The sequence below is a fragment of the Lissotriton vulgaris genome, chromosome 2_1 (assembly GCF_964263255.1).
Source record: "Lissotriton vulgaris chromosome 2_1, aLisVul1.2, whole genome shotgun sequence".
NCBI classification, from domain to species: domain Eukaryota; kingdom Metazoa; phylum Chordata; class Amphibia; order Caudata; family Salamandridae; genus Lissotriton; species Lissotriton vulgaris.
Window position 1 is genome coordinate 997680046 of NC_141687.1, and position 17280 is coordinate 997697325.

At 43.6% G+C, this 17280-nt stretch overlaps 1 protein-coding gene across 1 annotated transcript in view; it reads left to right on the plus strand.

Annotated features, from left to right (window-relative positions):
- GALNT3 (polypeptide N-acetylgalactosaminyltransferase 3) overlaps window positions 1–17280 on the plus strand; it is a 465357-nt gene that overhangs the window by 394142 nt on the left and 53935 nt on the right. The window contains exons 8-9 of the mRNA XM_086956590.1: window positions 5849–5980; window positions 10857–10958. Coding sequence (XP_086812716.1) covers window positions 5849–5980; window positions 10857–10958 — 234 coding nt within the window. The remainder of the gene's footprint in view (window positions 1–5848; window positions 5981–10856; window positions 10959–17280) is intronic.

A 17280-nucleotide genomic window follows, 5' to 3' on the forward strand; every position in this document is an offset into this window, starting at 1 on the left:
ATTTTGACATGTATGCTCAAACGTGAGTCCCATGCTTACTGTGCCACTGAAACTAAGCTATTCCTGGCTGATGAAACTGGTCCTGGTTGCTTGCCTTCAGTTTAGGGAGGACCTGGCCTGGCAGTTCCGGTTGCATTGTTCCGACTGGAGCAGGGGCAAGACTAATTAGAATATAATTGGGTCCAAACTGAGGAGGTATGGTCTGCAAAAAGCAGTGAATTGGGATGTGGCCCAAGCAATTGCCATGGTTTGAGGTTCATTTAACAAATCCACCCATCACCTTGTTTTTGATATCTTCTGAGAATTGTGAGCATGTGTGCATGGATGGGACAATTTTCATAAGCAAGCCCCTCCCAAGATGACTGCTGCGCAAGGCCTCCTGGGAAATGTTGTGCACATGTCCCATGTGGTTTATTAGCTGCAATAGGACACATCAGCAAGGAATAGTAAGATTAGTCATGTGGATATAGAGCAGCAAATCAGTCCAGAACATAGTCCTGCTGCAAACCATGAAAGCACATTATCACAGTGAGCCACAACAGTACATGTGACGAGAACTTAACCACCATTGAGCAGTATGTGTAAGTCACTGCGTTTTGCCACAGGGAGGCATCGCAGGCCTACTTGTGAGTGTGTACGGAAAAGATGGCGGTGTGGTGGAGGGGTGGGCCCTAGTGCGTACATTACCAGGACCTTAACACACATCTGCCTTAAATGTGTATTTCATTGCCACAGCTTGTGAGGAAATGTGCTACATTTCCAATATTTTATTCATTTGCCTACTTTAGCCTTTAGTTTTGTTATCATTATTATATTTTTAAACTATGTTTTCAGGTACACCAATTTAAAGCCAAAAAAGTTAAATTTTCCTTTAATGTGCTTCAAACTCACAAGGGCTTCTATGCATGGTCTATGTTAGGCTGCCTGCTAGAATTCATCCACACTTTTCTTTTAAAAATATATGTGATCAGTAATTTAATTTAATTGTTGTATATTTAAAATGTTGTTTTGAAAGCATGTCTCTGACACAGTTAAACAATGGCATGCTTTTTTATTTATTTTATTTTTGTTAGCATTTGTGTGCAAAAAAGAAAATAATCATTGCAGCAGCATGCCAAGACCAGACCTTTTTTTGCTAATATTGATTCCATATGTGCTGCTCCTGGTGATTTCTGAACAGAAGTTGTGCAAATAATAAGATTTGTTCAGGGTGGACCCTAGATCCCACACACCGGTTTGTTTGATAGGTCTGGTCCCAATCAGAACATTTAGAGACTCACAGGGCACCAGGCAGAGGCCAACAGCAGGGTCCAGTCCAGGTCTAGTTGCCACTGGTCAGCTGAATAATTCAAGTAAAAGGCATCTTGCAACTTGTTGTATCTATCTAGCTTAAACAGAAGGTCAGCCCTATGACCCTTCGAGTCCACTTCTTTGTCCTGGGTATAACATGGAGCAGGTTCAGAAAAGGGGGTGGTGATGGACAGAATATCTGAATTAAACAGAACACTCTTACCCAGTCAACAGATCAGGGCTTGATCCATCACCGTTTTTTAGCTCACTGCACGTTCCCAGCTCAGAACCTGGCTACATGCAAATTAGTCTGTCCCTGGCCCAGTGCATCATGGGAACAGGGCAAACCAAACTACCAAGCCAATTCTTTTACTGGAAAGGAAACAAGCTTCAGGGGACCGGTTTCTGGCATTACAGCCGTCTTCGGCCCGGCTTGCTTGAATCCTGATGGTGCAGTGAGCAAGGGACTCACATCTGAGTATACCCTTCCACGCTTATGGTGGACAAAACATGGACATAACATGGAGTAGGTCCAGTATTTTAGGGCTCCTTTCAGATCAAAGAGAGCAGGCCAGGTCCTCTTCAGAACACTTTCTGGACCTGGTGAATATCAGAAGTGGGTGCCAGGAAGTGCCTCATTTATGCCTTGCACCTGATAGTGAGTGGGAATGATCTCTGGGACATCCTAACAAATGGGGTAAACTTTTCAAGGCCAGCCTGACCCACTCTTGGCATTTAGGCTGCGAAAGCTTTTGACCACAATAAACTTGGTTTCTTAGGACTGTGTGTGTTTGGGGGGGGGGGGGGGGGGGGGTTTACTATGATTATCCTAATGTCCTCCCACATCTAACACTAAAATTCAGTTTGAGGCCAGCACTGTACCCAAAATAAACCCATAAACCCAGACGGAAGAGGCAAGTGCAAAATCCTTCAGCAACCAAATAACACGCAGAGAGAGAGAAACGACACACCTGGGATCATGCCGGCCTTTGATGAACCATCACAACACAAAAATTGGTGTGATACCCTTGGCTTGTGTTTAAAATAGTTTTTTCAACGCGCCTGTCATAACGTCAATCCCAGCACCTGCTAATCTTCCTCCAAGAGAAAACTGGAGCAATTCGAAGAATTGGACCAAATATGCTCACTCATGCAATGTGAAATGCTTCATCATTTGCCACCTTGTCCCACCCTGGTAAGATAGTACTACCAGGACAGACTCAGACTCAAACTCTTTGCTGTGGCACACCTGAGGGAGTTCTTAGAAATTACTTATTTTTTCTGTATATAAACTTGGATCCAGCTCAATAAATGAAAAAAGCCATTGGATAAACCTTAATTCAGGTGGTATCCTAGGCATGTTAAAAACCTAAACAAAAGCTTTGTCAGAGGATGTATAGGGTTACAATGACCATCACATATTGCTGACTTATCTTGCCAATACCTTTCTGCCCTATCTATTATGAGCCACACGGTCTCTGGAATTCATCAGGGCCAGGTGTTGGTAAGCCTACACTGATATATTAATAGTGCAGAGTACCCAAGGAAATGTAACCAGGAACAGTAACCTAAGGTTTAGCAGCAGGTTGCCTCATGGTCTGTTCAGGTGGACGCCTCCTGTAGTCACACTTGCGTCAAGGTAGAGCATCCACATTGGTCCTATCGTGTCCCATGCAACAGCCGACTGGTACCAAAAGCTAAAGCTTTTGACCACAATGGGGGGGTGTGAGTGGGAAGTTTACCAAGATAATACTAATGTCTTCCCACATCTAACACTAAAATTCAGTTTAAGGCAAGCACTGAACCCACACAGAAGTCTAGTAGGACAAGAGCAGATTCCTTTAGCAACCAGACAGTGGATCCAAAAGTATTGTCTTGGCATCCTTTTCTCTCCTCTTTCAAGTGTGCCCCAAGATTTACTTGTAAACCCAGAGACAGAGGTCTGGTAAGACAAAAGTAATGTCCTTCGACAACCAGACAATTAATCCACAAGAATTGTCTTGGCATCTTGTCTCTCCCCTTTCAAGTGTGCCCCTACCGTTATATGTGACCTCAGTAGACCTGTCAAGCAGGATATAAAACTGAAGGGCAAAAAGGATGCCTTCTGCCTTCTCCTGCAATTTCAGTGGGGTTCAGAGGAGTCCCATCTGCCCATTCAGGGCAGCTTACTATTAGCTTCTGGAATGAATTTCACACAGATTCACAACTATTCAAGGGGAATTACTGGCTGGGAGAAGTTAAAGAGCCAATGCTTATTAGCCTCCAGGAACTTCAGGCAGGGAAAAGGTAACTTTCTAAAAGTTACTTTTATTTATTATTTATTAAAAGTCAGTCTTCACTGTTGGTTTGGATTTTTAATAACAATTAAAATTGGTTGTTTGATTTTTTTTCTAGCCTGTCCATTTTGAAATGCAGTATTAGTATTTTAATCTGTACCCGGGTTTTCTGAATAGGACTTCTTGGTCTGCAATGGTCAAAAAAGCTTTTGGGTGCGAGTCACTGTAAGGTTATGTTAAAACTACATTTCTACATGTCCTACTTTTAAATACCATGCACCCTGTCTTTTGAACTGTAAGCCTACATAGGGTAGAGTTGAGGTATTACTATTTAAAAGTGAGATTTTGACCTGGCAAAAAAGTTTATCTTGACTGATCATATTGCAGGTTTTACACTGCTACAGTCCGGCTTCTGTGGTTGTGTGAAGAATTGTGGTGTAATATATTTTGTGGTTATGCAACCTTACCATGAAATACACGCACAAAACTAACTTGGGTCCAGTCAGGCTCATTTGTAAAGCATTTAGCTCAACCCAGGCAGGATATGGTTTAGATATTTTTAATGTATTTTTAGACATCAAAACAAACAAAATCCACCAGAGGATTCTGGAAATACAGATTTTTAAGTAAGATGCAAATCTCATCTTTTTACTCAAACGCAAACAAGCATTGCTAAGCACAAAGTTCAAAAACTTTGTAGACCTTTTAAAGAGGTGTGTTCAGCTACTCTGGTCTGCTTTGGGTGACCAAATCGAACATGGGGAATGCCAAGGAGGGAAAGGAGGAGTAGTAGCTCAGTTACCTTGGAATCAAAGCAAGTTTAAGTCTATTTTAAAGCACTGTGGGCACCGCCATAGACTTTAATTGAGTGGTACTGATGAAAGGGATGCAGGATGTTGAAGAGGCTGTGCCATTGACCGGGGTCTTTCTGGGGCTACTCCAGGGTGCAGGTGGGGTAACTTTGGTCACAGGTAGATGTCCCTCGAAGTCGTCTTTGCCCAGAAAAAGTCCAGTTGCCACTGGACTATTGGTCTCCAGTCACAGTGAAACCAGTCGTTCCCTTTGGTGAAGGCTAGTGTCTGTTTTCGGTGGCCAAACTGCACTCCAATGACTCTCTCAGATCCAGCAGACTAAGGTGCAACATTTGAGCATTGGGATTTATCTGTCTGGACTGCACATCGGCAGTTGGCGGCAGTCAAGCAATTGTGGCTACTGACTGGCCAGAATGGGCTACAAAAGCTTTTGTAGCCCTGGTGCTGTAACTGGAAGTCACTCAACTGACTTTTGGAATTAACCTTTCCTGGCTGGGGCTCTGGAATGAGTTATCAATGAGCCAGGTACCACAGGCACAGCCCTGTCTTTGCCAGCCCAAGGATCAGCAGGTGTTGTCCAGCGGTTGGTGCAGCCTCTCTTGCCTGGTCCAGGGAACAGCAGAGTATTCCTTCAGTCCTCTTCAGTCCAGATGTGATCTGAAGTCTGGGTGCCAGGGGTATCCTTTATGCCCAGAAAATGCCCTCAGGTGTATGTGGCAGTCACTAGCCAATGGTTTGTAGGAGTTTTCTGGCATGATTATGACTTCCTGAAATTTATGGCATCTAACTATCCCAGAGTTCACTATTCTGCTCAATCTCAAGATGGCAGATCATCTCTCTTTGTGTGGGGAGCTTGGTGGAATACTCTAGAGGTGTGGTACCGAGGGCTACACACTGATGTAACAACTGGTTAGGCAAATGGTCTTGCACCTTTAGGATCAACTGCTTATACCCTTTTATATTGCCTTACTTTTACCATGTGAAATCATAGCATTCATAACAACACTTAAGACATCTCAAATGTAATCATTTGACCAAACACTGTAATTGGTTGAGTGGCAAGGTATAGTGGCGAGATATAGTTAATTTATTGTGGCTAGTGAGTTGACAATAACTGTGTATGGAGGTGCACAAGTTATAGTAATTTGAAGGTGATGCGTGACTTACAAATCAAAGGTATAACTGTACAATTTTTAATGTTTATGTAGCTTAAGTTTAGTTTGAATACAAAGAATACATCAAGTTTTCCTAACCATAACCAAGCTTTAACCTTTGTGTTTTTTTATTGACAACAGATATATAATGTCTGCATACCTGTGGTACTGATGTGTTAGAATTGAAACTGTAATGTTCATTTACAAAATTGCTGAAATTGTGTTCCATTTGTTTCTTTCCTAGTTACTAATCTGCGGGTACATTAAGTGTAATGATCTGGTTGGTTGATTGGTGTATGCATATTCTGTTTTACAGGGAACCTTTGGCGATATCTCGAAAAGACTCAAATTGAGACAGCAACTTCAGTGTAAAACATTTTCCTGGTATCTTACTAATATTTATCCTGAGTTGTACATCCCTGATTTAAATCCTGATTTTTCTGGAGATGTGAGTATCTTTCTTCGCATTATTTCATATAACTGAATATGTTTAACTTCTTACATTTTTTAAGTAATGTAGACAGGCATACTTTACTATGACAAGCGTAATCCTTGAGAGACATGAGTATGAATAATGTACACAATGCATGTATACGTTACACAAGACGCATATGCATAAAGTTTGTATTGCATTCAGCAGTTGGATGCACTTTTATGAGTATTAACCTCTTATGTGCTGAGGACGGAACGGTTCCGTCCTCTGCCCACATCCAGGAAATCCTGCTGCTGTTTACAGTGGGGGGATTTCCTTTTTCCCATTTTTCATCCTCAGAAGCAGGGAAAGAGCTTCCCTGCCGTCTGAAGCATTTTAAAAAATGTGGTTTTTGGGATCGGCACCTATGGCTTGCTAACTGCATTACAGTGAAAGGGAAAGCGAAATGAGATCAGCACATTGGAAAAAAGGGTCATGTTTTGATGGAAAAATGCGCTGCATCCCTGTTGGATTTTTTGGCCTTTTCCTGCGGTGGGCACTAGGTCTACCCACACAAGTGAGGTACCAATTTGTATTGGGAGACTTAAGGGAATGTCGGGTGAAGGAAGCTTGTGGCTCGCTGCAGATTCCAGAACTTTCCATCCCAGAAATGTGAGGAAAAAGTGGGTTTTTTTTGTCAGGTTTGCAAGGGATTCTGGGTAATAAAACGTTGTGAGTCATGCAAGTCAGCGTGTAAAAAATGTACAGTTTGCCTAGGTTTCCCTAGGTGCCGGCTGAGCAAAGGTCCAAAACCTAGAGGAACAAAGTAGTAGAACAAGTGTTGTCCGGGCCCGGGGAGGCTGTCCCTTCTTGGCTAAGTTCAGAAGCTCCGACTGGACCCTGGGCAGGCCTTGGGGTGGGAGCCTCCATCCTGGGCTCTCTTCTACAGTCTGTTACATGACGAAGGGCCTGGGACGGGTTTCCATTGGGTCTGGGGAGGCATCCCCTATGCAGCGAGTCCAGGAGCTCTGACCAGGCCCTCCCGCCCCGCCCCGTCCTTCCTCCTTCGTCCTCTGGCCTGCCTGCTAATTGCCCGGGACAGGGGTCCATCGGACCCGGGGAGGTTTCCCTTTCTCAGCTGCATTCAGGAGCTCTGACAGGGGCCTAGTGGTGGAGACCCCCCATCTTGATCTCCGTCCTCTGGCCCTCCGCATGGCCAACCCCCGGGACGGGGTCCCGCAGGTCTGGGGTTCCAGGAGCTCCAACAGGGCCCCAGTGTGCATTCCCATCATGGGCTATGACCTCCCAAGGGCCCGGTATAGGGGTCCATCGGCCCGAGAGAGGCTTCTGCTGCTTAGCTGGGTTCAGGAGCTCTGACCGGGACCCCAGCAGGCCTGGGGTGGGTCCACCTGTCCTAATCTCTGTTCTCTGGCCGCCATGTGGCAGAATGCTCTGGATCGGGACCCGTGGCCCCCAGAAGCAGTGGTGGGTGGCCGGTGCGAGTGGCAGGGCAAGCATGGGGGTGCGCAGGGCGACATAATGCCAAGCTCCACTGACAAATCACAATAATGCAATGCAGCGTTGTGATTGGTCTGAGCATCAAGGTTCGATCTGCAATCAGGGAATGGGGGCCTGGGCATGTTCTCCTGCATGGAGAACAGGAAAAGTGGCATGACTGTTAGGCAAAGCAGCACGGAAACATAAAATGCTAATAATTCTAAGTCATTATCATTTTATGTTTCCTTTTATTTGCACTGATTGAAAGCAGTGGGGCGATACTTATCTGCCATAGCGGAGGAGCCGCCACTGCCACAGAGACCTCCCATGTGTGGCCGGTTCTAGGAGCTCCGACTGGGCCCTGCTGGGCAATGGGGCGGGCGCTCCCAGCCCGGGCTCTGTCTTCCAGCCTGCAGCACTGTCACGGGCCCCTGTCAAGGGTCTATCGGGCCTGGGTTAACTTCCCCAGCCGGGCCGATGACGGCTGAAATGCCAGAAACCGGTCCCCGGTAGCTTGTCTCCTTTCTGGTGAAGAATTGGCTTGGTAGTTTGGTCTGCCCTGTTCCCATCATGCACTGGGACAGGAACAGACTAATTTGCATGTACCCAGGTTCTGAGCTGGGATGGTGCAGTGAGCTAAAAAACGGTGATGGATCAAGCCCTGATCTCTTGACTGGGTAGGAGTATTCTGCATCATTCAAAAACTCTGTCCATCACCTTTTCCAAAATTGATTTTATCCACACTAAAATTGGGAGGGTATACTCAGACGTGAGTCCCTAGCTCATTGCACCATCAGGATTCAAGCAAGCCGGGCCGATGACGGCTGAAATGCCAGAAACCGGTCCCCGGTTGCTTGTCTCCTTTCTGGTGAAGAATTGGCTTGGTAGTTTGGTCTGCCCTGTTCCCATCATGCACTGGGACAGGAACAGACTAATTTGCATGTAGCCAGGTTCTGAGCTGGGATGGTGCAGTGAGCTAAAAAACGGTGATGGATCAAGCCCTGATCTCTTGACTGGGTAGGAGTATTCTGCATCATTCAGAAACTCTGTCCATCACCTTTTCCAAAATTGATTTTATCCACACTAAGTGTGGGAGGGTATACTCAGACGTGAGTCCCTAGCTCATTGCACCATCAGGATTCAAGCAAGCCGGGCCGATGACGGCTGAAATGCCAGAAACCGGTCCCCGGTAGCTTGTCTCCTTTCTGGTGAAGAATTGGCTTGGTAGTTTGGTCTGCCCTGTTCCCATCATGCACTGGGACAGGAACAGACTAATTTGCATGTAGCCAGGTTCTGAGCTGGGATGGTGCAGTGAGCTAAAAAACGGTGATGGATCAAGCCCTGATCTCTTGACTGGGTAGGAGTATTCTGTATCATTCAGAAACTCTGTCCATCACCTTTTCCAAAATTGATTTTATCCACACTAAGTGTGGGTGGGTATACTCAGACGTGAGTCCCTAGCTCATTGCACCATCAGGATTCAAGCAAGCCGGGCCGACGACGGCTGAAATGCCAGAAACCGGTCCCCGGTAGCTTGTCTCCTTTCTGGTGAAGAATTGGCTTGGTAGTTTGGTCTGCCCTGTTCCTATCATGCACTGGGACAGGAACAGACTAATTTGCATGTAGCCAGGTTCTGAGCTGGGATGGTGCAGTGAGCTAAAAAGCGGTGATGGATCAAGCCCTGATCTCTTGACTGGGTAGGAGTATTCTGCATCATTCAGAAACTCTGTCCATCACCTTTTCCAAAATTAACTTCCCCATCTCAGCCTGGTTCAGAAGCTCTGACCGGATCCAGTAGGTCTGGGGACGCCTCCCTTGCGTGGGCTGGACTAGGAACCCCCCATCCTGGTGCCACGTGGCAATGTCCCGGTACGGGGTCTTTCGGCGGTTGGGATAATATTGATGAAGTGCTAAAACCTGCAAAATTTCTTATGCCTCTACCCACAGAACTTGCACGTACATGTACTTGCAAAACCTGTGCTACAAAAAGATGTTCCTGCCGATATGCTCTTCTCAAATGTTCAACATTCTGCAAATGTACCACGAGCGATTGCTGAAACAAATAAAGTGAACTATGGAAATGTTTAAAACAGTAGTGATAAACATTATTTTTTTCATATTCAGATGATGATGGTTTTTAAATATTCATGTTCACACCAAACAATGTTTATTATTTGTTTCATTTCTATATATGTCTCTTCCTCCACTATTATAATCACCATTTTGGAAAATGGAGGATGGGTAGTTTAGAAGAGTTATTTTCTGTCACTATAAGACTACTTGACCCCCTAAAACCTATTTTTTTTTAAAAACCAAAAACAAGTGTATACGCCTCATGGTTCGTGACGTATCACATAATTACTGCAACACATCCACCATTTTGAAAAATGTTGTCTAGAAAAATTCGGCCTTGATTAGCAATGTCTACCCAAGCTAAATTACTTCTGTAATGATGCAAACATACAAATCAAAAATGAAAATCTCTGGACTTTTTTTTACGGATATATATCAAGGGGCCTGGAATAGAAATGCTGTTTAGAACGTGGGCAGTTAGGTATTACAGATCAATGCACTTTTGAGCTATGTAGACGAGAATGCCTTTGTTGAAATATACACACAAGATGATGGACGGAATGTTGCACAATGGCAAAACATTCACCCCCAGTGACAGATCTGGGTTTAATCCATCGTTATTTTGCTCACCAAGCCACCCCAGTTCAAACATGGCCATATGCAAATCAGTCATGACCCTGTGCCTCATGGGAACAGTCCAGCCCGAACTGCCAAGCCATGTCTTTCCTGGACCGGAATCAAGCATCCTAGGACCGGTTTCTGGCTATCAGCTGATTTACATATGGTCATGTCTGAACTGGGGTGGTGTGGAGTGCAAAAAAACGATGGATTTAGGCCCAGATCTTTGTACTGGGGTGAATGTATGACATTGTTCTGCATTCTGTCCATCAACCGTTACTTTTGCATTTGTCACCCCAAGTTGGATGGGTATGCTCAGACGTGAGTCCCATGCTCTCCACACCACTGGAGTCAAGCTATCCTGGCTGAAGACGGCTGATAGCCAGACAACGGTCCTAGGATGCTTGATTCCGGTCCAGGAAAGACATGACTTGGCAGTTTCGGCTGGACTGTTCCCATGAGGCACAGGGTCAAGGCTGATTTGCATATGGCCATGTCTGAACTGGGGTGGTGTGGAGTGCAAAAAAACTATGGATTTAGGCCCAGATCTTTGTACTGGGGTGAATGTATGACGTTGTTCTGCATTCTGTCCATCAACTGTTATTTTTGCATTTGTAGAAATATACAACATATGTATATTAACTTTATAATCTATGACCTGTAGTTTTATTCTCACTTTGTAGTGCTTTAACTTTCTCTCTCTTGTTGTTTTTTCCATCTTCAGGTGAAAAATGTAGGTAGAGATCTCTGTATGGATGTTGGTCAAAACTATGAAGGTGGTAAACCATTGATAATGTACACTTGTCATGGACTCGGTGGAAACCAGGTAATTCTGTTGATCTTTTATCTAGCCATACATTTTACATTTTAGAGTTATAACGTAAAAATGTGAGTCATGGTTGTGTAAATCCCTCAAAAGGACAAAAACGGGGCCCATTTTTTGTCAAATCATCATGTTTTGATAAACCAGTCCATTCTATATTCCTTTAGACTTTCATGTTCTCAGCCAGCAGTGGCAGTAAGTCCGGTGATATATCAAGGTTTTTTTATGGCCCTGACAATATATATTTTGGTACCAACTGGTTTTTGTTTCCAAGTGAATATTCATTGGGTTTTACATCTTTTGACAATGAGCGAAGGTTATCCTCGCATACGGATTGCATGACAGAGAGCCTTTATTTTTGTTAACTTCAACAGGACCAACTACAGTGGCAGTCTTCCCATTAGCGCCCCAAAACTGCGCCCCGCTTGTTGTATCAAGAGTGATCATCTTTTATTCAGTCTTGGTAAAAAAAAGAAAATGCTGTCCAGCAGCAGCCTAAGACGGGTTTGCTAGTGAAATGTCTGATGTCTGGCACAGGCGCATAAAGGCGCCAGCACCAGCCATCCGACATTATCCAGGGATGGTGAAACCTCAAGCTCCTGGCACGCCTCCCAATATGTGATGTGATAGAGCATCACAGCTACAGTTGCTATGGGTATTGCATGCTTAAGCCCTGCAGTGCCTCTGGCTTCATGTCAATCAGCCGGTCACAGCCCCCTTTCCCATCTCGTCACAGAGTTGGGAAATGGTGAGGTGAAAGAGCAGAGACTAAAACCTCGAATTTGTGACTGAGCAGGCTTCAGCTTTCCGCTTCAAGTGTCCAAAGCTGAAAGAAGCAACAGGTGTCCAGACTGGACCTCCACAGGTAGCAAGGTGAGTAAAAAATGGTTTGAAGTGCTGTCTATGTATGTATGTGTGCCTATGTGTCCGTGACAGAGTTGTGTATATGTGTTTATGTCTGTGTGTCTACTACGTATGTATGTGTAACAGTGAGTGCATCAGTGAAGGAGTCAGTCACAGTGAGGACAATGAGTGAAAAGAAGAGTAAGTACAAGTGAGAATGAATGAGTGAGGGGGGATGATAGGGAGTGTAATGCTACTGTGTGTGGGACTGAGTGAGTCAAGTATGAATGAGACTTAGCAAGTCAGAGAATGAGTGAGACAAAGTCAATGTGAATGAGTGAGACTGGATCAGACTTAGTAAGAATGCTTGTGTCTGATTCAGAATGAGTGAGTCAGAGTGATATTAAATGAATCAAAATGAGTATGACTGAGGGAATCCGTGAGAATGAGTGAGACTGACTGAGGCGTTATTTGGTTTTTCTTGCTGCGCAATTTATTAATTCCTATTGGCTAATAATGTGATCCTCCCCTGCTGCATATTTTCAGTGTCACTTCTTTGTTATTTGTTGAAGTTTCTTCTTGAAAAAGTTTTGGGGACTGAATAGTATTATGCTAATAGCGTTAATGTATGCTATGGTTTAAGATGCTCCTTCATTCGTAATTGTGATTTAGATTTGATTTTTGATTTTACATTTTACACACCGTGATATAAAAGACATTGCCATGCTTGCTTCTGAAGTCTTAACCAACTAATCGACCATGCACCCAGACCTCGGTGATAAGTCATTTGCCAAAAATTATATTAGTTTTTATTGGTGGTCAAGACCCGAGGCCATTCTTGAAATCGGAAGATGTAGCTGAAAGATTTATAGTGTTTGTGATTGGTTGCAGCATATACCGAACATATAACCACGTTCTCTGTAATCAGCTAAGTTTGAATGCATTTAAAAACCATGACTAATCCACCAGAGAGCATGCAAAACAGACTCTAGGGAAATGGGTTTTTGCAAAATGTGTCCCACCCTTGGCCTTAGAGGTGGGGGAGCCAGCAAAGTAACATGGTGAGCCGAGCCAAGGGTCTGGCTTAGCTCTTAGAGCTCGTGGACGAGCCGAGCCCCGGCAATGTTGGCATGTAAATCATACAAGAAACAACATAAATATGATCATGTCTCTTCAAAATTCAAAAAAGTATATTTCTTTAACATGTAGAAGCTTTGGCATTAATACGTTACATTATAATACTGCCCTGAGAAGTACTTATTAAAAGTGAACGTTTGTAAACATGAACCTAGAACCTTTCCTGCTCCCACCCCACCATAGCAACAGTGCTATTAAAGAAATAAAAGGCAGGACTGTTGTCAAGTGAACCGTCGTTGTGGCCCAAATTTTTACAGCTAGAGTAACATTGACATAACCTAATACATTAAATACAATGTTTTTTTGTACAGCTGGTATTCTGAACTCACATGTGGAAGTACTTTCACTTGCTATAATGAAGAAAACTGATGAAAGGAAAAATAAAGTATTAGCCTAAGATCACACAATTTGTTAAACATAGAAACATAGAAGCATCTAAATGGGTGTCTGTCTCTCGTTTTTATGGTCTGACGTGACAGGGCAGCTGTCACCATTCAATTAAGCGAGCATCCGCAGAGAGAGGCTTTGGCTCTGCCCAGATGTTGGGAGCAAGGAGTACCTCTTTTGATTGGGCAGAAGTTGTGTGCTTTCACAAAAAAAGTGCTTGCCCTCCAGCAGCTGTGATAATTTGATTTATGCAGCTTCCTAAGCTTAAACTTTCAGGGACACACACACCGGACATTTGGATGTGATTAAATACCTTAGATAAGTAGATAATGTATTTTGTTTTTCTCTGGTAGCAGCACAGGTGGGAGGAGGGCAGCCAATAACATATTTAGATCTGTCCTGATAGGGCAACTTTCACCTAGCCTTTTAACTTCTACAAATACAATTCTACAGTTATTTGCTTCCAGACAACTACATATCTATTTCGCTGCTATGTACTTGTAATACTTCATATTACTATACATTCCTTTTCAGCCAAACCTATTAGCATTGCTAAAACTTATTACCTCAAATGTTAATGTTATGTTTTTACTTTTGTGCATCAGGGTAGAGCAAGGGTGGCAGGAAGAAGCCACAAGCTTGGCTCATTATGGGCTCGAAGTTCCCACAGGACTTTGAGCTGAGCTAGAGCCAGGCGTCAGGCGTTCAGTGGCCTTGCTCACCTCTACTTGGCCTCTGATTCACAGCTTTTTGAACCAGCTCTCCAAGTACAGCATGACATTGCTGGTTAACGGTCTTCAAACCCTGTAAAGCCATTTCCCTAAAAATGGCAAATATATATTCTCATGAATATTTTATAAAATTCTAAATCCTGCAATAAGCTAACTCACTTTAGTGGGGCTTGAGGGCGCACCCTCAATCAAAAGTGATATGCAAGGTTGTTTTTCACTATATCAGGCTTCTTTAACGAGTACCTCATGAGCTACTGGTAGCTCTCCAGGTACCTGTAAGTAGCTCACCTGTGTTCAGCCCAGACTACCAAATTAGTCGCTTTTACTTGTTGAATTATACGTATACCAACTTTTAGAGTGTATAGTTGAGATAAAAATGTGTTTATTTTCGGAACTCATAATCTGATATGTGGAGAAAAATAGATTAATTTTCTAAATATATTTAAGGATGATTGACATTTGAGTGCTAAATCATGTGGCATTGGGAAAACATTTTTACAAATGTTATTACCTTGGTGGCAGAGGTATTGCAGCTTTGGCTGTTATGTATTGCCCATGTAGAGGTATTCCATATTCACAAAGGTTATATATTTTACTGCTTACAACCATGCCTGATACACTGAGTTGATCGCTGGTAGTAATCTTGCATATGGTGGCCACTAATGTAAGTGTGTCTGATGTGATGACTATTACAATGCACTTAATGAGTTTGATTAAGCATAAGTAGCTTTTATTACAGAATAGATTGGAGAGCCCTGCACTATATTATAATAAATATATGCAATTCAAACAAACCAAACATTGAAAGGGAGATCCCAGGACGAAATACATTTTAAAAGAATAGAACAAAATCAAAGATCGTGTTAACTTTTTTCTTACAGTTACTCCTAAAAGGTTTTTGCTATTCATTGTTCACATCATAACAGATGGTGAATGCCCTTTCTTACGTGTAGCACATTCCATGTGTTCTGGTTCTTAGCCAGAAGCACTTTGTTAAAAGAAAAACTATTGGTCCCAAAATACAATTTGATGTTGACTGAAAGACCAGCACTGGCTGGTGGTGTTGCATGAGACATGGGGCCACTTTGCAATTATGTATATATAAACATTTTGAGCGCTGATGTTATTTAAGGGACCTTTTTGTAAAGCACTCTGAAATACATGATTGCTAACATGCTGTTGTCAGACTTCTTACCCCAGAAATGTTGATTGTGAAACTGAGGCAGGTTGGAGTCTATATATAGGCCCTCTTAAAACCATCAGACTGTACATGGTTGACAAGATGTTGCTGATTGTCCATCACAGAGGGTCAATGCTGCTGTTTTATCACCATATCACAGCACTGCTTTTACCAAATGGACAAACTAGGTGCGCTGCTACCCATTGTCATGTTTAATAATAAATTGATGTCATCTCTGAGGAACTGTATTTAGTTTAGAATTATCTCCCCCACGTTGTCTGCCAATCTGTGTCCCGACGCCACTGCAATTTCTGAACGATTGATTACTATGCCTCTTGCTATAAATAATGAAATCAAGAATATCTGGGTCACTTTCATGCCACATTACTCGTGTCTTGCTTGCACTCTGCAGTGGCAGGGCTGGGACCCAGAAGCAACGGCTGAAACCATGCTTCTGAGAGATACTTTTAACAGCAAATTCCTTACCTTGTGTAATAATATTCCGCTGGTGTCAGACTGGATATGTAAACTTTTCGTGCAATACTCCTGCGCACAAGTAGGTGGCATTGTGGAGCTCTATACTGACATCATTCCACTCCAGAAGTGACCAGTGGAGCTGCACATAAGTGACACACATGCAGACTGATATCCGTGCCTTTCTTTCCGTGCCTTCAGACACGGATCCAGAGATTCTCCTTGGTCTATCTTTATTTATTTTTTATCAAGATTTACATGTGTGCAAGGAATAATGTCTCCTCCCCCCTTAAGTTGACAGGATTCGAATTGTGCCGGGACTGTTGCAAACCAATGTCTGTGATGGACCCTCACAGGTGCTTATGATGTCTAGAGTCAGAAAGTGACTCCAAGACCTGCGAATAATACGCCCAGATGAACCCGATGGCCATAAGGGACAGTGAGGCCAAACTTTAAGTCAGCTACACAGGAAGAATCCAAAATGTGACTGATCGTAGTCAAAAGGATGGTCCTGTTCCTGCTCCTGATATCATTCCCATGGCAGATCATGTTTGCAGTTAAAGTCTTTAGGTAAGTCCAATAAAAAGTTGAAGTGAGAATCTGCCCCTTCCAGCCACTCTCGAACTCAATGTGCCTCCAGGTCTCACTCCCAATCGTCATCCGAGCCAATTCGGAGTTAGGTCCTTGAACACCCCCAGGTCCCAGGTTTGTCATTGCTGTTGCAACAAACAGTGGCCTTAAGAGGTGATTCTGAGTCGGGTCCCACCGCACCCGGGATCCTCTGGTCCGTTGGTGATGTTGGAGCAAGTATAGGCCTTCAGAGAGTACATTGTTTCCCATTTTTTGCACTTTACTAGCTCCATCTGGCGTCCCTTTGAGGCCCAAGTATCAGCATTAGCCTCTAGTTAGGCGTCCACTGGCTGATCAATCCTCTGTGTCATCTCTGCCTCTATAAGCGATGTCTGGTTCAGAACCAACTCTGATGTGGACTTCAAGATGACATTGGTCTGTATACTTCTCCAGACACTGACCTTGCATCTCCCTCTGGTCCTGCCATGAAGGAAAGTGTCTCCTTCACAATTGTTATTTGGAGGGTGACAGAAGTTTTAGAGCACCTAATTGTGATTCTGAAGACTAATGTGTTAACTGGTATTTCTAACAGGACAGGCCCTTGTTTCCATTTAATGAGACATTCACATACACTCTTTTGGGCAGGTGGTCGAAACCATGTTCAGTTCCGCAGGTAGCTTGTAGTCATAGACATGCACCAGGTACAGGTGTCCACAGCAAAGCCCATGCTAATGATTTTCCATACACTCTGATTGTGAAGTTAAAGGAATAGATACATTTTGGAAACTGATTTTCTCCTCTACAATCTCTGCCTTTAGGTCAGTGAAATCTAGCTGCCTTCTACGCCGCTAACATTATAGCCCTTTAGGGTACAGTGGTACATGTCTTATATCTGTTCAGATGTCCTTCGATCGTCCCTTACACAGGCTATTCAACATGGTTGCGATGATACAAAATTTGTCTTACACTCTGGCTTAGACTCAACTAACTGCTTAGATCAGGC